Genomic DNA, 26173 nt, shown 5'->3' on the forward strand with positions numbered 1-26173 from the left:
GTTGGAATGATCTCTGCTGCTTTAGTGTCATAATGGTTATGGATATGGTTACTTAGTGGACACTTTTGTCCAAAGCGCCTTATTACATAATATGAACATTATTGACAGCCCAATGAAGTTACACATTTTACCAGCCAATGCACAGTTTTTGGTGCATCTGTCTAACATCAGTCATTCAGCAAATCATTCAGTCTGTTAATGTATCCGATTATATGAGTGAATACAAAAAGCATGAATTCAGATAAATGACTGCTTCTGAAATGTATGATATGCAAAGTGGGTTTATATCTTTTTCCGATATTCCTTTACTGGGGTTGGGTTTTGTGTCTCTAGTGTGCGTGTCAGTCTTTTTTTTCTGACGCACTCTCTTTCTATTGGGTGTTTCTCAGACCAGGAAGCCACGCAGGAGCTTAAATTTAAATCCAAATCTACTGGCGGGACAATCAGGTTGTTCGTCGTCGTCGTTAGTGTAGGAACTTTATGAACTGACCGAATCTGCTATTTCAGGGTAAAGTTATAGTTATAACACCACTACAGTATTCATAACACTAAAAATGGATTGCCTGAATGTTTCAAGTATTCTGCCAAATTCACCAAGGAAAAAGCGAGGACAAATCCAGGTAACATGAGCTTTTTGTTAACGTTAGCATTAACTTATGCATTTCGTGTAGCTGCTAAATTCATACTAGTGAAATTTTAACTCCGTGTTACTGACGTAGTTACATGTGTATTAATGTTGCTTATTGTGTTATTAGGTCATATTTGGACCCATGTTTTCTGGAAAGAGGTAAGTTGAACATTATTGACATTGCATCAAAGATGGTTCATCTCGCTTAATATCCAAGAGGAATGTGCGTTTAATACAATTATATACCATTTCATTAATTGTCATTTCAAACTTTTGAAGTGTTTCAAGGCTGATATTTAGACAATTTTGTCATTAACATTTTGTTATTCGCGCCAATGTTGACAAGGGGCTTCCGTTTCCTGCGCGCGGGTTAGCTCCTTTTTTATTTGTGGTTACTTGTTACTTGTATCGCCACATATATACCGTACTGTGTTCATGTTTTATATGAATTTAAGATGATATAACATTGACGTAAGACCATTGGAGATGTTTATAAATAACATTGGCCTCACAACAATTTGGCGCTCAGGTTGCGCGCCTCTTCCACAAAGAAGTTGGGGAGGTAGATTCCACTGTAGCCTATGCTACTTTTAAAACTATACGTTACCTTTAAAACAATGTCATGATCTATTGGATGTACACAACTTGTACCCCTTTTATTGTATACCACCACTAAATTAACAAATATCTAAGTCCAACAGTAGGTAATGTAGAAAAATGTGTCTGCAAATATTTGTTGCAACAGCAACATCATCATACACGTCATTGTACAGTGCTGGAAGACATTTGCATTATAAATCCCTTAATGTAGATTCACCACTGAATATGTAAAATATGACATCAGGGGTACAACTGGTGAAGTCAACACAGACAGTCTATGCACAGAACACAGACATGGCAACAAAATAGCAGTAGTGGGAGCACCAGACATCTCACTTAATTTTGGATATTGGAGGAACCATTAAATGAGGTGGAGTGGATTTAACATGGAGTGAGATAAAGATAACTAGTTAAAGTCTTCACATTTTGTTCTCCATTTCTGTATTGACCCTTCAAAGCTAAGTCCGTTAGTGTTTTCCAATACATTGTTGTTAAATTCAACAACTTGCTCTTCATTGTCCTCCAGCTGCCAATTCCATGGTGTACAGCAGTGGATCTCAACCTTTTTTGAGCAAACGCCCCCCCTGACCTTACTTTAATCCTCTGCCGCCCCCCCCCCCCCCCCCCCCCCCACACACACACACACACACACACACACACACACACAATTTAAAAACCCTGGGTAGGCTATAGGCCACTCACACCAGTGTTGTAGTACTCGAGTCCGAGTCTTTAGCTAAATTTAGAGACTCGTGACTTGACTTGGACTTGAGCACTGATGACTCGAACTTGGACTCGGACTCGTGCATTCGCACTCGCGATGACTCGACTTTTTTTTTTAATATATCATAAGGCTATAATTGTAGTATGTCATTAGGCTATATTTTGCTATATGATTTTAATATCTAAATTATTCGTAATACTAATTTAGTTCAAGGGAATGTTAGGCTACTGCTTCGTGTCGTTGGCTACGTCGCAAGTCACATCATGTTCACATGCAAAGCAAACTAACGTTAACTTTAACACCAAAATGCCTGGAGATATGGCCGCCACTATTTCAATGTAGTAGGCTATTGCCAGGCAATATTAGTTCTCATACATGACATAACATTACCTAAGATTACACTCAGCCTAGGCTAAACAACACACACTGCTGCTGGATAGCTGATCATCGTGTTTTCCCTGACTGACGCGAGAAGCGAGGTTCCATTCATTCATTTTCATTCGGGGCGTGCCCTGCCGTGCTTCTGTCTGTTAATTTGCAGCAGGCTATTATCGGATGAGAGAAAAATAAACTAAACGTTTTCCCGATCAAGATATAGCATACTTCTTAATTTTGGTGTCATAAAATATAGAAGCATAACATTAAATTACCTAGTAGAGTGTCAATGTAGGCCTACGTGTCTGCGCAAGTGAAACTGACAAACTGAACCTCTCGTGGGTAGGCCAGAAACAACCATATTTAAAACCACGAATGAACTGGATTACTGTTACTGTTCAAACGAGCGATTTGATAGCCTTATCCGCTGCACGAAAAAAAAGGAAATAGCAACGTGTTCTATATCTAACAGGTGAATATCGTATCAAATAGTATGGCGATGGCAGCTTAAAAAAACATTTATTTCACTCAACTCGCTGAAATGAACGTGGCCTGTTGCACAAATAAATTAATTAGGCAGATGATCTACATCTTCGTTAACCTAAAGCTAGTTTTCATCTCTATTGTTGACGTGAAATATGTCTCCATAGTGTCAGTGAAGTGATAACATAATTATGCAGTTGCCGGTAGCCAGTGTTCACATCACGGGAGTCAGAAAGAAGCTACCAAGACGGGCCCTGCTCTGTTTCTGTCCCTCCCAAACTGCGCTAAAATTGTGTAGGCTATTTAACAGCCAGAATTTTAAAAAATGCCCTTTTATGATCCACACTACCTCTTACAAAATAGGCCTACTCCAACTTTCATCTAGCTCTTGTGAAGTATGAACTTCTACAACACTGCATATACAATTGTCAGCAGTCAGTAACAGCATGTGACTTAATGGCCTTTGTGATTGGGATGTGGATTGCTCATGTATTATGAGTAGGCCTATAGGTTGTGGTAGGCCTATAGCTATGGTATGGTATTCTCTCCGATATAATAAATACAACACATTGGGTTTGGCAAGAAATTTGGCAATACTACTTTCACGTGATGGCACCCCTGCTTGGAGATAAGACAGAAGATGTGATGTCTGTTTTGCTTTTAAGGATTTCATCTGCAATGGAAAAGTATGGAAAAGCATGTAGGCTATGCTTACTTTAGTGCTGGACTTGGACTCGACTTGATCAATAGGGACTCGACTCGGACTCGACGTGGATCAATAGTGACTCGACTCGGACTTGACTCGGATGAGTAGTGGACTCGACTCGGACTTGACTTGGAATTTTTTTTTTAATGACTTGGACTTGACTCGGACTTGAACACTGAGGACTCGAACCTGGACTCGGACTCGAGGCATAGTGACTTGACTACAACACTGACTCACACTCATGCTATATTGCTTTAATAAAAAAACCGAACCCATTTCTGTGCTGTTTTGGTTTCTTCTGGAATTATAAGAAAATGTCCCTATGAGCCTATTTTATTATTAAGCAGATTTAGCCCACTGTTAGAAGCAATAGAAGACTGGTTGGGTAAAAAATCGGCGTTACTATAGAGATGACGATAGCTGGGGCTGGGGGACATGAGTCCGGGCGTGTGCAGGCCCGAACTGCACTGTATGACCACTGAGCATAGATAAACAGTAAAATGTAGCTGGGACGGTATGGGGTTAGAAACCCATGAATGAAAATAGCCTATTTATTTCAGGTAGCCTATTTTTGCACCAAAAATATGTGAAAACCATGAAAGTTTAAAATTAAAAAAAAAAAACTCTCACGTTCCCAGCGCCCCCCTAGGTTGTACGAACGCCCCCGTTGAGAAACCCTAGTGTACAGTCATCGCTCTGTGAATGGCTGTTGAGCTCCAATATGAGCAACATGTCATCTACTTCTATCTACTTGTATGAGTGCATTAATCTACTTGAATGCCCTCATACAGGCGCACGCTACCTCCAGACCGTTGCGCTCCTCAGACAAACGAGGTCTAGCTCTGCCACCAGTACGCTCAGGCCAATCCAAACTTTTCTCATCTGTTGTTCCTCTTTGGTGGAACGCACTGCCAGTACCTACTAGAGCAGGGACATCCCTCTCCATCTTCAAACTCCTGACTCAGCTTTTCAGAGAACATCTCCTCTCATAGCACTACTTACAACTAGTCTTGCTGATCCTAGCACTTACCACCTGACTAGAACTGATACTTGACTGTTTAAAAACAGCACTCACTGATGCACTTATTCTTACTTAACTCTACCTTTTTTCCTAATTGTCCTAGAATTGTTGAGAGAATTGCTTTAAAGCTTAAACTGTTTTCCATGTTGTTAGTCGCTTTGGTTAAAAATGTGTCATCTTAATGTAATGTAATGCAACGTGGACTGAATCTTAAACCATTCTGTTTCTTATTTTCTGTTGCAGCACTGAATTGATGCGGAGAGTGCGAAGATTCCAGATTGCGCAGTACAACTGCCTAGTGATCAAATATGCCAAGGACACACGCTATTCGGAAAAGGGAGTGGCCACACATGACCAGTAAGACTTTTTTTTTTTTTTTTTTCAAGTCATGCTCTTGTGTATTTTGTGGGGATTTCTTATTTTAAAGGTCACTAATCTGTGTCCCTCCCCAGGAATATAATGGAAGCAGTACCAGCCAACTCCCTGAAGGATGTGCGTTCTCTTGCAATGCGGGCTTGTGTCATTGGCATAGATGAAGGACAATTTGTGAGTTGTCACTGCATTAGTAATGCCCCTAAGCCCACCATGCGAATGAAAGGTTGCATGATATTTGCTTAGCATTATTAAACAGACTAAGCTTTACTGGTTTACTAACACCTTTAATTCTTTCATGTTTCAGTTTCCAGACACAGTGGAGTTCTGTGAAGAAATGGCCAACCATGGCAAGATAGTAATTGTTGCAGCACTGGATGGTACTTTTCAAAGAAAGGTATGTAGTGTTTGGAGAGTGAAGAGATGTTGAGTGTTAAGAAGCCATTTAGTGCTTTACTTCAGTATAACACAGATGCAAAGCAATGGGTTGGGTTTATCAACTGAAAAATAAAAAGATACCCGCACACTGTTTCTATATTATTTATTAACAACGTTTCGACCAGAGGTCTTCGTCACGAAGACCTCTGGTCGAAACGTTGTTAATAAACCACTCTGGGAGCTTATAGAAACAGTGTGCGGGTATCTTTTTATTTTTCAATTGTCGGCTAAGCCTTATACCCAGCACCTGTTTAAATTTAGATGTACGTGCACTCCACTCATTGGGTTTATCAACTGCCATTGCACATTTGAGGCGTGCCACAACGAAATGAGTCCAGTGTCGCGGAAATCCATTTCGAGATATAGCGATTTGAATGCAGAGAGGGTCGAAAAATGACAAAATTATGCATTTTCTAATTTCACCTTGAACACATTCCTTTACCTCTTATCTATCACTCATAGACGTATCTTACTGTAAAACGACCTAGAAATATGATTTTGAAGGCCAAATGTGTAGGCTGCGCATTAAAGTTTGGATAAAAAGTTGACGTTTTTCTTCCTTGTTCAGACGCTTGCTGTGTGAGAACAGGAAAGTTTCAGTTTTCTTTGGTCTGATAACTTTGTGTTTTGGCTTTTGGCCTCTTAAAGAAGTCATCATAATAGGCTATCCACTCATGATTATTCTGAAGTAACTGTCTATTGTAGCCAAGAGATTTAGGAGGAGAAACAGCAACCTAAACATACAGTTGTTGCTGACAAGATTCCTCACGGAGATTCACAGTTGGTCCGATTTAATTTGTTTTGGAGTTAGCAGCGGCCTAATTAAAAACAAAAACATTAGGCTATGCATTAAGCAGTAGTCTATTGTTGTCCTTGCCGTCTTCAGAAGTTGATCGAACATTATAGGCTACCTCACAAGTTATAAAGCTGCGCTGTGTAGTTCGGATCTTTTCGGAGATTCTGAAGCAATTCAATCTCTAGCTACGGATTTCTTTGGAGAATGGACAACAGTGATTGACAGCGACAGCACTGGGGCTATTTTAATTCCAAAGGCCAAGGGAACTTTATCAGGATGCATATTGTGGTGATTGGTTGAGCGGAAATATACATAAAATGCTCATTTACACTTCACAAACTTTAAAGCTGATTTTCTCAAAACTAGTTTTTTTGCTGAGATGAGAGAGCTTTTACATTTTGGCCAATATCTCTGGGTTGGCTAAACGGTATTGGTGTTTTAAACCCTAAGGTCTGGATTATGAATATCCAATAAACCCTTTTTTTTTTTTCCCTTTTTTTTTTGTCGAGCTGGACTCATTCCGTTGTGGCACGCCCCATTTCAGTGTTTGTTTGGGTGTTTGCCTAAGTCTAAGACATAGAACTTTAGTGAAGTTTAAGTCTAAACTGGCAAATGACGACCTTTTCTTAGCATAACCAAATTAGTATTTGTGATGATTGCTTCTGTCCCTGCTTCCCACTGACACCTAAACTGCCTTCCTTTCAGCCATTTGGAAACATCCTAAGCCTGGTGCCGCTGGCCGAAAGTGTCGTAAAGCTGAACGCTGTCTGCATGCAGTGCTTCAAAGAGGCTGCCTACACAAAGAGGCTTGGTGCTGAGAAAGCGGTATGAGGATCAAAGAGGAAGAGATTGGTTTAACATGGGCTTTGATTTGGGTTATGTTTACTGGGGTTTTCATTCCCGGCGTTCTCATTTGTAAGACGCACAACACGCCATGCAGTGTGTTAAAACAGCTCTACATGAACTATTACTCATTTAATTAGTGAGCAATAATGATACTGCTAATTTATTACCATGCTACACGCAAAAACATGAGGGTCAGCTCACAGATGAGGATGTTCTCAGTATATGTATTTTTCTAGAGCCACCGTTTGCACGAAACTTCTAAAAATCATAGACAACAAACTCTTAAGTCAACCTTTGTCATGTTCCTCTAGATATTTTTTTTAAACGCTACAAACTACTAAACCAACTTCTGCCTCTTTCTGAAACATGTTAATAAGTTATCAAATATTGGTATCATCAACTGTGATTTTCACAGCCTGGTGCTTTTTCTCTACAAAGCTCCCCCTAGCGTCTGTACATGTCGATATGTGTGCGAGCCCTCGCTCAGTCTGAAGCGCTTTTCCTTTTCATTACATTACATTTGGCTGATGCATTTTTTTTTAACCAAAGCAAATTTTCTTTGCATCTTCCGTCAAGGGTTTTCGTTGATTCTTCACCGGCTCTGCCATTATACACATGTTTGCAATAATCGCTAGCGTTTCGTTAGGCTGCCTCTGTGCTGTGGATGCAGGATGTAAACTGATTCTGCTTCTCGCGATGTCTGAGACTTTGTGAGACTGAAGGTCGGCGGGTCGGATACACCGAACTTGCAAGCGGGATATTCTTCCTACAGGCAGTAGGGGCGGGCGAGAGAGTCTTCATTCGCCCTGGAATGAGTCATTTAACCATACAGTATACCGACTTACGAAGATGATTAATTAACACGAAAACATTGCCTGGTGTCCCTTTAATGCCCATGGTCTTAGCTTTGCCATATACCGTATTTTCCGGACTATAAGTCACACTTTTTTTCATAGTTTGGCTGGTCCTGCGACTCAGGTGCAACATATATATATATATATATATATATATTTATATATATATAGGTTTTTTCCTCTTCATGACACATTTTTTGACTGGTGCGACTTATACTCTTGTGCGACTTATAGTCCGGAAAATACAGTAGGACAAATGGATATGCATGGATTGTATTTCAGCTCAAGAGTGCTGTTTTAAACCCATGAGAATGATTTGTGTGAGACACACTAAATGTTTCAAATGTTATGGGAATGGCTCGCAGACACGCTGTATTCAGTGTTTGTTGCCATACTGTAACAAACAATACAGTTCACTTGGGACGTCAGCAATACACCCATCAAGTGTAAAACTGGTTGGATGAATGGTTCGAGAGATATGGGAAGACTGGGATGCCGTACAATTGTACCACGCAAATTAGTTTTTAATCCCATGTACGTTAAAGTTATGATCTGTGAGGTTAATCAGTTGTCCCGTAAACTGATGTCTGTTTCATATGGTCCGATTTAGTGCATGTGATGCAAACTGGATTTGAATGTATCTGATTCAATGCACCTTTATCCTGTTTAGACTAACAAGACCATATCCTGTCTGTGCCAACCAAAACTTAGCATTGGGTTGCATTTACGGTGCATTGAACAACAGTCTTGGTGAATTAGTAGCAGATGTAGAGTTCTCTGGGGAACAAAACACTTGAATGTTATTGTAATACAATGTACTATTTGAGACAAAAAAAACACTCCCAGTGGCCGTGACCCTATGTGTAGTTTGGGTGTGATGTGAGTGACATGGGGAATCGATGGGACCTCCAGCTGCCTCTCATGCACATCTGTCCTTTTACCCGTGTCACAGGTGGAGGTGATCGGAGGAGCTGATATGTACCATGCCGTGTGCCGTGGCTGTTACGGGGGTCTTGTGAGGGGGAAGGAGAACTGTGGGCCACCCAGGGATGAAACTCCTCCACACAAGGTCTCCGGCAAGCAGCTGGATATTACCGCCCCACGCAATCCGTTTGCCACTCTGCAGCTCTGAGAGCGTCACAGATGGACATAGTACAGACTGGACAGACTATCAAGACGAGCCAGTATTATTTGTACATGTCGAATTCTTTGTGTGGTACGGGAAATTTTAACGTGATTTTACTTTTGTAAAATGTAAATTTGATAGATAGGTTGACTTAGCACTTGGTTGGTGGTTTGCACGGTGTGTGTGTGTGGTTTTCTTTTTTTAGAACTTTTTAATCAACGTACTGTATGTCCTTCAGAATCAAACATCTTTAACTACACTCACTCTGTGTACATGTACATGTGTATATACAAGCAGCATAATTATGATTTTGCTAATTTTATTAAATATTTTAATGAAATCTGATGTATTTGTTACTGTGCACATTTATAATTTTACATACGATGTATGTAGTTTATAGCCGTGAATTTTCATAAGGTATGTTACCCATCCTGAATTGATTATGTATAAGTTTTCTAACATTTAGCTATTGTTGGACATGGCTAATGTCTGTTTAGGTGTCGGAATGTAAGCCGTTTATAAATATATAGATATAGGACATTTTCCCTACCCTGGAAATCCAGAGTTCTCGCGAGAGCACAATGGAATTGTCTCTGCGAGACACTCTGGCAAAGAGCAATGATGCACGTTACTTTTACCCCAACATTCCGGAAAACCAGCTAAACTGATGAAGACAGCGCTGCAACGTTGGAGGACGGTACACATTGGTCGTAGTGTTATCCGATTGCGTCGAAGTCCGAAATAATTCGGAGTAAACATGGTCTAGTGTTATCCAATTGCGTGCAGTGAGATTTTTAAATGCATGCTTGTTGCCGCCCCTCAAATTGGCCCATTACATTGTTCTTTGCCAGACCCTTAATCTTTCTAGATTATCAGGGTCTGGATTTTCCAGGCTACATTTTCCCCACATGAAGGCCTAATTTTATTTTCATCTAATTGCAATACAACATGACAAAATTTGAAAGTTTGTTGATTAATTATGGTAGGCTTATGTTAGAAGCTTGTTACTCTGTATATCCACATCTAATGTCAATCTTTTAAATGTTATTTATGTTAGAAAGTTGTTGCAGGAATACACAAACGTCACTCTCCACGCTCAATGTGGTTTTGACAGAAATGGAAATGGCTACAGTACAGAAAAAAGCACCCAAAAACAAGGACCCAACATTTCTAGCGCCATCTCTACATAGGATTTGCCTGCGTGTGATGTGAATGTATACAGAAGCTGACACTATAGTACTCTAATCTGTCATTTATCAGTCAGTCTTATTCACATGGTTGAGTTGATATCAGGTTTTGCTGTCTTCCAAGGTTAACCTCAAATCCACAACTGCCAGGAGACAGTAGTGGGTAGTGTTGGTGTAGGGGTAAGGTGTGGGGCTGCCATGTGTGTGGTGTTGGTGTAGGGGTAAGGTGTGGCGCTGCCATGTGTGGTGTGGGTGCAGGGGTAAGGTGTGGGGCTGCCATGTGTCAGGTCACAGGTTCTCAGCCCAGTTTGGAGAGGGGTGACCAGAGTGCTGCTGGGGTAAGGGGGTGCGTGTGTTCTGATGTAACCAGTCAGAGGTGAACTCTAGTAAAGAGCCTGCTGTTGTGTGACATTTACAGTATACCCTTTAGAGACTCACATTGTATTGGCAGGTTTATATAAATATCTGTGTCTCTTCTAGTTCTTACCATAAAGTTTCCTGTAGGTTCCTCTGGATGGTTTCGGGGAGCCAAGTAAGCCCCCTGATGTTTTCTTCCACACCTCACCTCTGTATCTATCCTGGCTGTTGCACCTGTTCCAGGTGTCGCTCTCAGCCTCAGGTCCTTCTGTGAGTCCAGCAGGTCTTTGAACCTGTGACCATGGCAGCTTGGGGCGCTCAATGGTGTTTTAAGTCCCCACCGTCGACTTCAAGGCAGCGCTGCGATCATCGACTTCAAGACACCTAATCCTAACCCTTGCCTAACCCATACCTTCCATGCAGCGCTGCCTGGAAGACGACGTTGGGGGCTTAAAACACCAAGTAATGCTTGGGGCACTAACACTGTGCCACCAGTGCTCCACTACCTAGCTGCTCTCCAGGGATGGATTACTGAACGGGCCTACTGGGCCTAGGGGCCCAAGGGGTCAGGGGGCCCTGAAGCCCAAGCCTTTGCATGGAATCATTGCCTCAATATCAACAAATCAGGATGTAGGCTATGAATCTGATTGAATTTAGTATTGGCCATCTCCAAAATGCACCAGAATACAGGAAATCACATCAAACAAATTAAAATTGTTCTGGGGTGGACCCTCAAACCCCCCCTTCCACATATACGACAATAAGTGGGGGGCCCTTAATACATCTGGGCCCAGGGGCCCGAAAGTTCATAATCCGCCCATGCTGCTCTCTGTGCGCACATGTAGATGTGAACGCTGGGATGTGATGCAACATAATATCGGTCTACTACATTAAGGCCTCAAATCCAATACTCTAGAGGTGAAGGACTCTACAACTGCACCAGCCTCAAGTTGCTCGCTGCATGTATATATTATATATATTTATTATATACAGCACATGTATATACGATGCAACATAATGTATCAGCCTGAGCTGAGTTTTGAACCAATGCCCTTGGCCATGTAGTGTTAGGACTCTAACCACTGAGCCACCAGCACAACCACCATTCATGTGTTATATTTTATTATACTATATAACACAGTGGTTTTCAAAATGGGGGCTGCAGCAAATTGGAAGGGAAAATAAAAGCAAAAATAAACAAATAAATAAAACATACAAATATAGCTATTATTGTGAGTATTGTTATACAATACCATTATTATAATTATGTTGCATATCTTAATATTATATTTTCCATGATAATCTTTCGGATTGGCTGGTGTTGGGGCGGGGTCGTCAGTCCAAATGTGCTCTGTATTTTTATTTTTTTACCTTTGCCAATCACATCCGTGAGTGTTGAGGCATGATCCAAAATCCTTTCTCTGTTCTCAAGCCTTATGACATCCCAAGGATCATTTCTAATATTTTCCTACTTGAGGTTATAGGCTGATTCAGATTTCTAATATTTTCTCTATACTTTAGGTAGTCTAATGGGCTCATTCAAATGTCTTAATATTTCCTTTCTGTGCTGAGTAAGCAACCTTTGATAAACAGTCATTTTGTCAGCTTTTTCCCCTCATAACATTAGGATGCCATATACACCCCTGTTCAATGTGTTATATTGTACAATATAGCATGAATGCAACAGAAATTGGAATTGTTTTACCCCAGTTGGCAGAGGAAATGTAATAATTACCTTAATAAATGCATACATATTGTTTTACTCTAAATAAATAAACAGCCTAAAAATGATTAATGCAAAAGCTTAAGGTACAAATCTATGTCCTGTTGTAGATTCTAACCCACAACATCCTGAATTCCGAAATTCCGTTTTCCTTCTTCTCACCTTCTTACAGGCAATCCATTTACTTTAGCAATATAGGTCATTGGCCACCGTCACCTTGGTTTGTTAACGTGGTCTAGCCAGCGTTTTTAGGACCCGCAAATCTTATCTGCCCTTCACAGATGCGCACGCTGGGTGTGGCTCAGCAGCCCAGCAACGTAAACACTGATAAGACTGCTGAATTGTGTACTATGTGCGTCTGAATCGAGTAACGACTAAATATATATGTTTTACAAAGAAAGGGAGGAACTTCATCTAATGCCTTTAAAAACCAATGGACTATGATGCTTTATTACTGGCCACCCCAATAGAATGTTTACAAAAGTGACTTGTTCACAAAGTTAAACTGTTCAAAATGTTGATCACCCCCTTTGATCCCCGACCAGTGGGAACGGCTGAAGTGCCCTTGAGCAAGGCACCTAACCCCTCACTGCTCCCCAAGCGCCGCTGTAGTAAGGCAGCTCACTGCTCCGGGTTAGTGTGTGCTTCACCTCACTGTGTGTTCACTGTGTGCTCTGTGTGTTCACTAATTCACGGATGGGATAAATGCAGGGACCAAATTCCTTGTATAAGCAATTATACTTGGCCTAGAAACCTGATTTACGATTTACATTTACATGTTGACTCACTAAGTCACCATCATTCACAGAGCAGGATAAATTATGGCCTGAGTTATGAGTAGAGTAGAATCACAGGGAAAGGGTTAAAATGGCTAACTATAGTACTGTGTCAGTAGGTATCCTGTCCTATTCTGCCCAACAGGGTTGTGCACAATTCGAATTGCAATTCTGCTTCCTGTATGCTACCTCAATTGAAATGCAAGTGAAATTCAAGAATTGAATTGGAATTTAAGAGCTGCCCACAGATACAGAGAATAGAGGATAGTGAGAAAAAATGTTAGATGAGTAACAATGGTTTCACAAAGCAAAATCAAACAAAATGGACTGGGACAATGGTAAGGAAAACAAGATCGGCTGGGAAAAACTGAAACCACATCTCCCAACAGCTCAGGGGCCAGTTGCACAAAACATCTGAAGTTAAGATTTTCCTAAAATTCTGATTTAAGGTTTCCTAAAAAATAAAATTGGTTGTACAAAACATCCTTAAGCCTTCTCCATAAGGTTTCCTTATACCCAAGGAAAAGAACCCAAATATTCTAATATGTGCTTAAACAATACTGGAATATGTGGCCACAGTGAATTCTTCATAAATGTTCATGTGTAGTACTTGAGAATATTCACAATAACAAAGGAGAGCAGACATCATTTTTTAAAAAGATTTATTTTAAAAACTCATCACTTCAGTAGAGATTTAGCTTTTAGTCTAGGACTAGGCTTTTTGTCTAATCAAAGTGCTAAGCAGCACTTTATGTCTAATAAAAACAAACAACTTAGAAAATATAAACACAAACAAACTCCTACCCTTATAATGAATAATTAAGTTTATTGTTTACATAGCGCATTTTCATGCACTGAGTGCAACACAAAGTTCAACTAGAGAATGTAATTCCAGGGAATTACGAGTGCATGAAAATGACGCTAGGACAGACATGGTGGTTGCATAGCTTAATAAAAGTGTTAAATCCATGCTCATATTTCATCAGAAGAGCAAGAAACGTAGAAAATAAGCACTTTGTAATTAATTAAAATAATAAAATAAAATCATGAAGCCACAAATGCTCACATAAAACACTTGGTGCTGAACAGCTTAATCTTACATTTACATTTATTCATTTAGCAGATGCAATCTTAATGTTAAGATCAAACTAATTTTGGATATAGAAATTAACATTGTTATGGAGTGGAGAGCACTTTGGAGCAAAGATTCTTGAACACAGTTCCGCTCTAGAATCTTCGCTTTGGAGTGTGTGTATGAGAAACCACCACTTTCCAGTGATGGCAATGAGGTATAGTATAATCTGTGGGAGTACTCTGTACTATGAACACTGTGTTTGAAAGTGGTCTCCAAACAAAGTGGAGTCCTAATCCTGTCCATTAGAACTGCATGTAATACAAGTGAATTTGTTTGATGTTAAAATCTTTGAAAATGATTCAAAATAATTAGTAAACATTGTCATTCACCAGCCATTTGTTTTGTTCTGAGCTCAACTGGTGTCTTCTGGTTACTCAGCAATGGAGGAACTGTTGATTTTGCTTCACTCTGAAATAAAAATGACAAAACTATCAAGAATGTGATAGAGAATCCCCCCCCCCCCCAAAACCCAAAAGCACAGGAATTTCAGTCATTTGCAGTCATAAATCAGTCATAAACACAGCATATATATATATATATATATATATATATATGAAGGGTTCATATGCAAAAGCCTCTAAATGCCACCTATATGTCAAAAATGAGATAAAGATGGTGAGGGGATGCTCTCCACACATACGCTAATCAAATAATTTAACTTCTAAACCCACTAAATACCACTCTCTTCCTGGACTGAAATATCGATTTATAGGCAAAAACCTATAGGAGCCTGAATTTAAATGCTCATTTAAAAGAAAAGTGGTCAGACGGATTTAGAGGGTTTTGCATCTGAACTCTTCATATATATATATGTTTAAAAAGCATGCATAAGCATAAAATATATCAAATATGCTTACTAGCTATGCAATTCAATACATTTTGGTCTGTACCATGAAGGGGGAACTAATTCAACTGTATAAACCATATATTTTCTGAAACCTTAGACCCTCAGGATGTAATCTAACATGACATGAGACATGTCCCACTCTCCTTATTAGTATGCTGCCCATGCATAATACATTGGTTATTGGTAAATAGTGTGTATAGCTAATAACGTTTTGGGCTATCATGTCATGAGGAGGGTGACAAATGTCAAAACCCATGTCAGTTCACATCTTGAGGGTATATGCTTTCAGACAATATATGGTTTAGGTTGTTTAAATAGTTTTTCCTTCATGGTACAGTCCAAAATGTATCAGCCATGTGATTAATTTACCAATACCCAATGTGTTATGCATGGACAGCATACTAATGAGGAGGGTGGGACATATCTCATGTCATGTTAGATCACATCCTGAGGGTCTAAGATTTCAGAAATGGTTTATATAGTTGAATCAGTTTTCTCTTCATGGTACAGACCAAAATGTATTATGTGTACACTTACTTGCACCTAAATCCATATAATCCCATTAATTTCAATGGAACATTTACTTAAGTGGTCTGCAGGTATAGTGAAAATGAGTTTATTTCTTGTTAACATGATTTTTCTTAAACTCTGGGACCAGGGCTACAACATAATAAGATAATAATTGGGGGAAAAAATATTTTTTCTTTCAGTAAAACACAATAATCTCACGGCAAAGTCAGATAACTGACTTTTACCATAAACAGGCGCCTCAACCGTTTGGTAGAGGTTCATAGAAATTGAATGGGAGGGTCCTTTGAAAAAGATTATTCACAAATTTTCATACTACAGCCTAATAGAGCAAGATAAAACAAAAAATATTTTTTTCATCACTTTTATTATGGTGTGCCAGTATGATACTCACCAACCATTACCATCCAGCAAAATATTCACGGCACACTGTTTTTCACACAATGGCATCATTACTACCCTTATCTGAGCTGGGAGGGGATGCTGTTGTGAATAAGATGGTGAATATCAATCACAAGATGAAAAAATTATAAAGGCTTCAACAGCTTCCATAAAAGACACAAGGGAGATAAGTAACCCATGTTACAAAATCACTCAAGTGTCTAGAACCGTTTCACTCAACTTACAAATATAACCTCTGATTAGCCTACAGACCAAAAGAGTTTATGTCGACTTAAAAACATTACAGTTGAAATAAGCTTTAGTCATTCCTATTGGTCAATCTTCCAGTAAAAAAAAACTAACTTGGTGAAATGGCAGTAAGACCATTTTTTATTTGCTATTGTAACAGCAGGCAGTAACCCAACACAGCCTGCCATAAATAATTAAGGAAATACTAATTCAACAGACATGAAACACTTTTACAGCCTATTATCATTTAATTAATCTGCAGTATTAAGTCATATTTTCTAATTCAAATATGAGACATCTTACGTGTGTTCAAACCAGAGTCTTGGCTTCCCTCTGAACTAGAATCTGAAATAGATATTAAAGTAATAATAATGGGTTAATAGGTTTATCCAGCCTTACAATACAGGTAAATCATCATTGGTCTGAACTTTGGCGCTGGAACATCTAAAAGGAACAATATGCAGTTTGTGCCAAAACGAAACCAGCTTAATCAAGATGCATAGAACTGAGTTTGTCATTACATGGGTGCAGCAAAATAAACACAGGATATTTTTGTAATTAGCATTGTAGCATGTTCTCTACAATGCTAATTAGAAATGTGTCTGATTCTATTGGGGAGACGGTCAGGAATGAAAGGCATCATGCACCCAGAGAAGCCCATGGATTTAGTCTCTACAATCTTTTAGCCATAACAAACTGACCTTACAGATATAAATGCAGTGTGTTCAAAGTAGTTTCACAATAACAGTAGGCCTCTAACATGCCTGTTATTCCAGCTCTACGCAAAACAATGTCAAATTGAAATATTTTAAATTAAGTTTTTAAGGTCCATGTTCATGGAAAAAGGTAAAACATAAACATTATAGGCACTGAATAACTTTCTTTTGTGAAGCAGTATAATCAAGCTGTTTGTTTCAATGTCTCCTTACAAAAATGCGGTTTATGATAAGAAACAATAGATGGGCTTACCTCCCGTCTTCTTCCCTATAGCATAAATTAAAAACATGTTAATACATTATGTGATGGCAACACACTGAAAACCAATGGATTATTCTAATTGAATGGCCATTCTGATCTTTACTGATATAAACACAAAAGTATTATGTTTATATCAAATTCCATTGATATAAACAATGTATAACTACCATCCCCTTTTTCTTGCCTGGTTAAAAAAATTGACTGTTTTAATCCATTTACTATTTGACATTTTTTTTATCAGTCATGTTCCCTACAGTGCTAATTAGAAACTTATCTGATTCTATTTGGGAGACAGTCAGGTATAAAAAGCATCATGGCCACCCAGAGAAGCCCATGGATTTAGTCTACAATTTTTTTATGAAGACCACAACAAACTGACTGTACAGATATAATAACGGGTTCATAAAATGTAGTGAAAAGTTTCACAATAACAGGATGCCTCTAACATACATGTTATTCTGGCTTCACAAAAAACAATGTCTAATTGAAATATTTAAAATGCATGGTTGCAAATTAAAAACAAAAGAAACAAACAGAAACAAATGAATCAAGGTGCACAACATGCAGAGAACTGAGTCCAAACACTGTTTAATGCACCCAGAGCAAGCAATAGCTAAAGTTAATGCATGATAACGACTATCAACAGACTATGCAGTGTGTTCATATAGTGTAATGAAGAGAAATTTCACAATAACAGGATGCTTCTAAGATGTCTGTGTTATTCCATCTCTACTGAAATATTCAATATTAAGAGTGTTTTGAGATTACAGTGTAATATATAACATTTGAGATTACAGTGTTGTTTGTTTCAGTGCCTCCACAGAAAGGTTTGGTTTATCATAAGAGACAATATGGACTCACCTCCTTTAAGGGGCTGCTGCTCATGTGCATTCTTCCCTATAGCATCAATTAAAATCATGTTAATATTTCATTATGTGATGGAGGCACACTGAAAAGCAAAGGAATACTCTAATTCAATACCATTCTGATCTTAACTGATATAAGTAGATACATGTGTGACACAAGAATTATTTTATATCCAATTCCATCACTGTCCTTTTTTCTTGCCTGCCTAAAATCTTGAATCTGACAGTTTTCAATTTTCTAACACAGCCTTGTACTAATACAGACCAGAGTTTATGTCAACTAACAGAATAAACAGTTGAAATTAGCAAATCATTAGGGAAATACTAATGCCCATAATCATTTAATCAGTCTGTAATATTAAGTCCTCATTACTATTCTCTAATTCAAATATGAGATATCTTACCTCTTGTCTCCAAACCAGAGTCTTGGCTTCCCTCTGAACTGGAGTCTGAAACAGATATTAAGTGTCATGATAATGGGTCAATAGATGTATCCAGCCTTATAATACAAAAACACTAGTCAAATAATTATTGGTCTGAACTGTTGCGTTGGAGGATCTAAAAGGAACAATATGTAGTTTTTACCCAATTGAGTATGGTTGCAAAACAAAAACAAAACAAACAGAAACAGATGAATCAAGAGATGCATAACATGCATTGAACTGAGTGTCACTGTGGGTGCAGCAAACTCACTTTTTTATCAGTCATGTTCCCTACAATGTTAATTAGAGATGTGTCTGATTCTATTTGGGAGACTGTCAGGAATAAAAGGCATCATGGGCACCCAGAAAATCCCATGGATTTAGTCTCTACAATTTGTTTATGAAGACCATAACAAACTGACCTTACAGATATAATAGTGGGTTCATAAAATGTAGTGAAAATTAGTTTCACAATAACAGGATGCCTCTAACATACATGTTATTCTGGCTTCACTAAAAACAATGTCTAATTGAAATATTTAAAATGAATAGTTCTTTAAGGTCCCCCTTCGTATAAAAAGATAAAACACTCTTTTGTGATGGTGTTTGTTTCAATATCTCCTTACAAAAATGTGTTTTATCATAAGAAACAAAGATGGGCATACCTGCCAGATGCTGTTTCTCAGCTGGTCGTGCGTCCTTCTCTCTAGTCTTGTTCTCTATAGCATAAATTAGAAACATGTTAATACTTGATTATGTGATGGCAACACACTGAAAAGCAATGGATTATTATAATTTCAATGGCCATTCGGCCAATTCTGATCTTTACTGATATAAACACAAAAGTATTATGTTCATATCAATTTCCATCACTACAGTTGTATAGAAATTACCACCCCCTTTTTCTTGCCTGGCTAAAAAATCAACTGTTTTAATCCATTTGCTAATATAGCCTACATGGGTCAGACAAAATAAATACAGGATCTTTTTATCTGTCATGTTCCCTACAATGCTAATTAGAAACTTGCCCGATTCTATTTGGGAGACAGTCAGGTATAAAAGGCTTCATGTGCACCCAGAGAAGCCCATGGATTTAGTATGAAGTCCACAACAAACTGACCGTACAGATATAATAATGGGTTCATAAAATGTAGTGAAAAGGCGTTTCACAATTACAGGGTGCCTCTAATATGCCCATGTTATTCAGGCTTCACTAAAAACAATGTCAAATTGAAATATTTGAAATAAACAGTTCTTTGTTGGCATCGAATAAGACTTTTTTGTGATGCATTATTTAAGCTGTTTGTTAATGTCTCCTTGTGTGAAAAAGTGTGGTTTATCATAAGAAACAATAGATGGATTCACCGTTTAGAGGCTGCTTCTCAGCTTGTGCTGCATCCTGCACAGTAGCATTCCCTATGACATCAATTAAAAACATGTTAATATTTAATTATGTGATGGAGACTCACTGAAAAGCAAAGGATTATTCTAATTAGGGTGATCATTCTGATCTTTACTGATATACGTAGACACACGTGTGACACAAGTGTAATGTTTATATCAAATTATATGTCCAACTACCATCTCCTTTTTTCCTGCCTGGCTAAAATGTACTGTTTTAATCTAATACAGCCTTGTTACTGTACTAGTACAGAGCTAAAGAGTTTATGTCGACTAACAGAGTCAGTTGAAATTAGCTTTAGTCATTATTGGTCAATGTTACCGTTTGTTCCTGTAAAACAACTAACTTTTTTTGTTTAATGGCAGTGAGACTATTTTTTCATTTATTTGCCATTATAACAGCAGACAGTAACCCAACACAGCCTGCCAGAAATAATTAAGGAAATACTAATCCAATACACATAAACACTTTTACAGCCCATTATCATTTAATCAATCTGCAGTATTTAAAGTCATTCATATTTTATCAAATAAATCATATTTTAAAATTAAAATATGAGACCATGCTTCCCTTTGAACTAGAATCTGAAACAGACATAAAGAGTAATAATAATAGATCAATAGGTTTATCCAGCCTTACAATGCAAAAATAGATAAATCATTGGTCTGAGCTGTTGTGCTGGAGGATCTAAAAGGAACAATATGTACTTTTGTCCAATGGAGCATGGTTGCAAATTAAAAAACAAAAGAAACAAACAGAAACAAATGAATCAAGGTGCACAACATGCAGAGAACTGAGTCCAAACACTGTTTAATGCACCCAGAGCAAGCAATAGCTAAAGTTAATGCATGATAACGACTATCAACAGACTATGCAGTGTGTTCATATAGTGTAATGAAGAGAAATTTCACAATAACAGGATGCTTCTAAGATGTCTGTGTTATTCCATCTCTACTGAAATATTCAATATTAAGAGTGTTTTGAGATTACAGTGTAATATATAATATTTGAGATTACAGTGTTGTTTGTTTCAGTGCCTCCACAGAAAGGTTTGGTTTATCATAAGAGACAATATGGACTCACCTCCTTTAAGGGGATGCTGCTCATGTGCATTCTTCCCTATAGCATCAATTAAAATCATGTTAATATTTCATTATGTGATGGAGGCAAAAACAAACAAAAACAAAACAAACAGAAACAGATGAATCAAGAGATGCATAACATGCATTGAACTGAGTGTCACTGTGGGTGCAGCAAACTCACTTTTTTATCAGTCATGTTCCCTACAATGTTAATTAGAGATGTGTCTGATTCTATTTGGGAGACTGTCAGGAATAAAAGGCATCATGGGCACCCAGAAAATCCCATGGATTTAGTCTCTACAATTTGTTTATGAAGACCATAACAAACTGACCTTACAGATATAATAGTGGGTTCATAAAATGTAGTGAAAATTAGTTTCACAATAACAGGATGCCTCTGACATGCCTATGTTATTCTGGCTTAACTAAAAACAATGTCTAATTGAAATTTGAAATGAACAGTTCTTTAAGGTCCCCTTTCGTATTAAAAAGGTAAAACATCAACATTATTGCCATCACATAACACTCTTTTGTGATGCAGTATAATGTTGTTTGTGTCAACGTCTCCTTACAAAAATGTGGTTTATCATAAGAAACAATAGATGGGCTCACCTGCAATAGGCTGCTGCTCATACCCATTCCTCTCAATAGTCTTCCCTATAACATCAAATAAAACATGTTAATACTTCATTCTAATTTGAATGGCATTTTGATCTTTACTAATATAGACACAAGTGTTATTTTTATATAACATTCCATCACTACTGTGTTGGAGAACCTACCAGTTCCTTTTTTCTTGATCATGACCACAAGCCCAGCTATGAGAGCAATAAGTACAACTGCACCTCCAGCAGCTCCTCCCGCAATCACACCAATGGATGAAGTTTCATCCGTCACAAGTCCATCTAAGCACAAATATTAGTAAACATTATGATTCATTAACTCAACTCAATGAAGCACTATTTCTGTCACCGTTAAATGAACATTACTTGACCTAAAGATTTGCACATATAGAAAAACAGTATGCTCGAACTCCTAATGACCTATGCATGAGGTTACTATTTAATTATGACACTGTGTGTTCATTTAGGCCTATGTACATGATTCATAAGTTTGCAGAAGTACAAAACAGAATCTTTTAAAAAAAGGCTCTTCATATGATGAGTCTTAGTATTTTTGTCAAAAGGGTTTAGATACCTGAGTCAGTACTGATCTGTAATGAAATCTGTATCAGTGAGTGTGACTCAAGTGCCAGATCAAGTGTGCATGGGTCTTAAAATGCCTGGTACATACATCATATTCATACAGTACACAAACACAAAGATGATAAGATGGATATGTGTGGTGAAAAAGGTAAAAGTAACCCTTACCTGTTTCCCAAGTTCTGACCTCTGGTGCCTGGAGGGTCCTGTGGTTAACAGAACACTGATAATCATTGGCCTCTGATTTAGGTACGTTCACAACCAATCTGGCCTGGTGGGTTCCATCGCCATTTGGATAGACATCTTGGACACTGACTCCTTCCACAATGGATCCTCCCTTCTTAATAAACATTTCAATGTCTTTTGGAAGAAACCCTGTGGCCAGGCAGGTCATAGTCAGCTTGTCCGCAGACTCCTTGCTTGTCCGAGCAAAGAGATAAACTTTGGGTGGAACTGTAAAATAAGTGATATTAGTGACCTTTTGTTTTCCAGATTATTCTCTGACAAAAGAAAACACATCCCAGAGTACATACTAGATCCTTTGAGTTCCGCGTCAGCATAGGTGATGAATTTGTCCAGCCAGTCCACGCATTCCTTCTCCAGGTAGCCCTTGGTGTACTGATTAAGGATGGGAACCCCATCCCACTTCTGCTTCGTTTGTACAGCTTCATTAACTGGGGCTATCCACTGCATGGAGGCATCATCAAAGGACAGGAAATCCCGTCCATCATAGCTGTACTCATCAGCCCCCTTGATGAATTGGACACGACCATCTGGGAATTTGTCAACCACACAACCATGTCGCCAGTTCAGGACGTGAACATCTGCAGGGGGATAAACAACAAGCAGTGCAAATAAAGCAAACCAGACACATGGTTGCCATAGTTTAATTTAGTCTATTTAATACTTTCAGACTTGTTACTCACCAGAGTTATTTTGCCTCTTGCGTTCCATTAGGATGTTCACATTGACTTTGAACCACTGCTCTTTGCTCCTGCGTGACTGGGTTCCTTTCTCCCAGTAGTCTGCGGGAAGCTTCTCTCTCATCCAGTTCTGTTGAGGGATCTTCATCTTATCGACACTGTTGTAGTAGTCAATCTTTCGATTATCCAGGACACCCATGCCGGTGAATTCAAAGACGCCAGGTGCAGATACGGGCTTTGATAGCGCAGTATACACATAATAGAGAGAATGTCTATCTGGCATACCTGGGAGGGCTTTAGGGGAATTAACAAAACTGAAAGTCACAGACTGAATCTTCAATATAGATTTAACAAATGATTAACATTACAGTGATAACATAATTGCAGCTGCAATTAAGCAGACCTAAGCAACCAAAGTCCAAGGAATTGTATGACCTTTAGCTAAATGAGGTATGGCTCATATTTCAGTGTTGTTCAGCACTGGTATTGATCAAAGTTTACTTTATAACCAGGGTGCGATTTGTGTAAAAACCAGAGGGGGGGATGATTTTGAATAAGTTTGTAAACCCCCCCAATCCCCCCAACCCCCCCCATCCCAAAAAAAAAAAATGAGCGAACGATTCATAGCCTAGTAATGTCATGGCTAATAATACCCTATATTTTTTTTGCCACCTTTGTAACATTTTAGTTTTAGTTTACCGTGGTGTATGACTTTAAACAGTGAGTGTGCTTGGTATGATGATCAGCTCCTCTAATGCAGGGTAGGTCTACGTTTTGACAAGTATACAAATTCACCTTGTTCTTGCCCTATCTGAAATGACTCCTCTACTTTTGCTGCCTCCATCCTTTCTGTATTTCTAGCTCCGCTTTAACCCTCTCTGGTTCTACTCTACGTGCAGTTGTTCTCCATCTCAGTTGCATCAGTTTTCTAATTTTGAAGGTTCTAAAACATTATTATGCTTCACTGAATCCTTCTCGTTTTCCTTTCATTTGTCCAGCTAACTTTTCCATTGAAACTAGCCATTTATAATGGATTACACACTCGACATTCTGAAATGTCCTGCACGATCAAGGCCAAATTAAGTTATCACGCAGCCACTGTGTCAGCAGCATGAGTGCTGACGGTGACGGTGCGTTTCTGATGTCAGATTATTATGTAGGCTAGCCTACTAGACTGTTCTCACGTTGCAGCGCTTTACTTATATGAAATAGCATTAATCAATATGAGGGACAGAGGGGGATAAATGTTGTCCCCACCGGGGATAAAAATAATTTAGCAGAGGTAGGGATAGGAAAACCAGAGGGGGGGAAATCCTCACCACCCCCCCCTACAAATCGCACCCTGTTTATAACTAATTGTAACCTAGGTAGTACAGCCAGACACAAGTTAAACATTAACAACACTTCCTTATAGCTTGGCCAAGAGCTATAAGTTATATTAACAGTGAGAAAAATAAAACTAAAACCACAAATCACTCAAATTTCGTAAAATGCAGGATAGTAGGGCTTAGAGGTGTCTCCCAAAAGAATGGTTGAGAATTGGCAATGAACACAGAGACATAATGTTGAAAATGATCAGTGATCATTACACAACACTTTCACAACCTCTCCCAGTAACTGTACAATATTGTCCAGGAAGGCGACATTCAGAGGTGGGCGAAGTACTCAATTTCAGTACTTAAGTCAAAGTACAGATACTACTGGTCAAATGTTACTCCGATACAAGTAAAAGTTGCATATTCAAAATTGTACTTAAGTGAAAGTACTGAAGTACTAAAGTACAATTTGAAATTACATGTGTAAGGTTTAACACTTAAATGCATGCCCCTGACTAGCTTGTATAAGCTGCAGAATAAGGGATTATAGAATGTTACAGAATGAAGAAACCCAACTGACAGAAAGAAAATGTTTATTTTATTTTAATTTTTGTATGCAGTGATGTGGTTTACTTTCGGCAAACAAAGCACGCATTTAAAACGATAGGAATCGTTCATCCGTTCAGTAAACTTAAACATTTTGTCGAGATACGGCCATGGGTGCGAGTACTCGACAGGGCATCCGCCTTTATCTCCGTCTCCATCTACCTCCATCTTGCTGTCGATTTAGGAATAGAGAACGGTTAGACGTTGAACTTGGTTTTATAGCCTAGCGCACAGATGTGACGCAACCCTGATTAGTGATTAGGCTGTCACCTGTGAACAAACCATCACATTTTAGAAGAGAGGGGAGGGGGGGGACAGAGTTTCGATATAGGCTAGACCTAGTTTATTGAAAGTTAAAAGTAACGAGAGCCTTAACAGAAATGTAGTGACGTTAAAAGTACGATTTTTGTCATTCAGATGTAGTGAAGTGAAAGTGAAAGTATTTTTTTTTTTTTATTAACTCAAGTGAAGTACAAATACTCAAAATCTTTACTTAAGTACAGTACTTAAGTAAATGTACTTCGTTACTGCCCACCTCTGGCGACATTAATAACAAAACAGCCAGTCCAGTCCTAAATGTTATTTTAAGACAAGAGCTACTGTATTAAGTTTAACATTTCAGTAATTGCTGAAGAACACAATAGCCTGAGTCCTTCAATAATGCCATTTTAAAAGAGTGGCAGTAGCCTATCCTCTCTAAATATATGATTACATATTTCAGTTTGGATATAGCCCTGTGATGAATACTGGGTACTTTTATTCCAAATGGACATAAAGGAAGTAAAAATATTTTTTCAACAGATTGACAGGCTTGACCATACGTCAAGTCCTTAACAAGTTTGAAACACATGGCTACATATTATGTTCATACATCAACAGACCTGAATACTGTAAAAACAATTACATAAAGTCTTGCTATATTCTATACGACCATCTAGAGCTGAAAAGGCTAAGTTAAGATTACGTGACGCATTTGATTGATCTGTGGATTCAATTTCTGGGCAAAGGCAGCTGATGTCCGACCACAACCAAGAATACTAGAAACCAGCACACTTACCATTTAAAGAGGGCAGGATGACTCCAACAAATACCACAAGTGTGATTAATCCCATTTTTCTTCAGATTAGTCTGAACCTACATCCGAAAGTTGATCCGTGTGCTGTTCAAGTGCTTGACTAAAGTTTAATGAGGGCTCAGTCGCACTTTGGAACATCATGAGAAAAA

General features: G+C 38.5%; 2 protein-coding genes across 9 annotated transcripts; one reads left to right on the plus strand and one right to left on the minus strand.

Moving 5' to 3' along the window:
* Positions 1-439: 439 nt before the first annotated feature.
* tk1 (thymidine kinase 1, soluble) lies at positions 440-9314 on the plus strand. Its single transcript, XM_076301551.1, has 7 exons — positions 440-620; positions 756-787; positions 4781-4894; positions 4990-5083; positions 5217-5306; positions 6849-6968; positions 8796-9314. The coding sequence occupies exons 1-7, from the start codon at positions 555-557 to the stop codon at positions 8973-8975; spliced, it is 696 nt and encodes a 231-aa protein (XP_076157666.1). The 5' UTR covers positions 440-554; the 3' UTR covers positions 8976-9314.
* Positions 9315-13818: 4504 nt separating this feature from the next.
* LOC143140570 (class I histocompatibility antigen, F10 alpha chain-like) lies at positions 13819-26173 on the minus strand. 8 transcript variants are annotated; one of them, XM_076301559.1, is made up of 15 exons: positions 26007-26173; positions 23031-23321; positions 22638-22928; positions 22273-22557; positions 21685-21807; positions 21515-21559; positions 20904-20939; positions 19784-19834; positions 19084-19137; positions 18401-18445; positions 17992-18027; positions 17122-17136; positions 16456-16497; positions 15917-16005; positions 13819-14555 (listed from the first exon to the last, which is right to left on the minus strand). In XM_076301559.1, the coding sequence occupies exons 1-14, from the start codon at positions 26059-26061 to the stop codon at positions 15959-15961; spliced, it is 1416 nt and encodes a 471-aa protein (XP_076157674.1). In that variant the 5' UTR covers positions 26062-26173; the 3' UTR covers positions 13819-14555; positions 15917-15958. The 8 variants fall into 8 exon arrangements, with proteins under 8 accessions (XP_076157674.1, XP_076157675.1, XP_076157676.1 ...); XM_076301560.1 differs by lacking the exon at positions 15917-16005; XM_076301561.1 differs by lacking the exons at positions 17992-18027; positions 18401-18445.

This window comes from Alosa pseudoharengus, unplaced genomic scaffold, assembly GCF_046254945.1.
Source record: "Alosa pseudoharengus isolate Yale_2024_CS ecotype anadromous, Long Island Sound unplaced genomic scaffold, YU_APseudo_1.1 YU_APseudo_1.1_scf_23, whole genome shotgun sequence".
NCBI lineage: Eukaryota > Metazoa > Chordata > Actinopteri > Clupeiformes > Clupeidae > Alosa > Alosa pseudoharengus.

Excerpts from the sequence above, each read along its gene's own strand:
- tk1 (XM_076301551.1), top strand. The coding sequence starts at position 555 with ATGGATTGCCTGAATGTTTCAAGTATTCTGCCAAATTCACCAAGGAAA. Across the intron at positions 788-4,780 it reads CCCATGTTTTCTGGAAAGAG|CACTGAATTGATGCGGAGAG; the intron begins GTAAGTTGAACA and ends TTTCTGTTGCAG. Across the intron at positions 6,969-8,795 it reads GGCTTGGTGCTGAGAAAGCG|GTGGAGGTGATCGGAGGAGC; the intron begins GTATGAGGATCA and ends CCCGTGTCACAG.
- LOC143140570 (XM_076301559.1), bottom strand. The coding sequence starts at position 26,061 with ATGGGATTAATCACACTTGTGGTATTTGTTGGAGTCATCCTGCCCTCT. Across the intron at positions 19,835-20,903 it reads GCAGCATCCCCTTAAAGGAG|GGAATGCTACTGTGCAGGAT; the intron begins GTGAGTCCATAT and ends TTGATGTCATAG. Across the intron at positions 18,446-19,083 it reads TGAGAAACAGCATCTGGCAG|ACTCCAGTTCAGAGGGAAGC; the intron begins GTATGCCCATCT and ends TATCTGTTTCAG.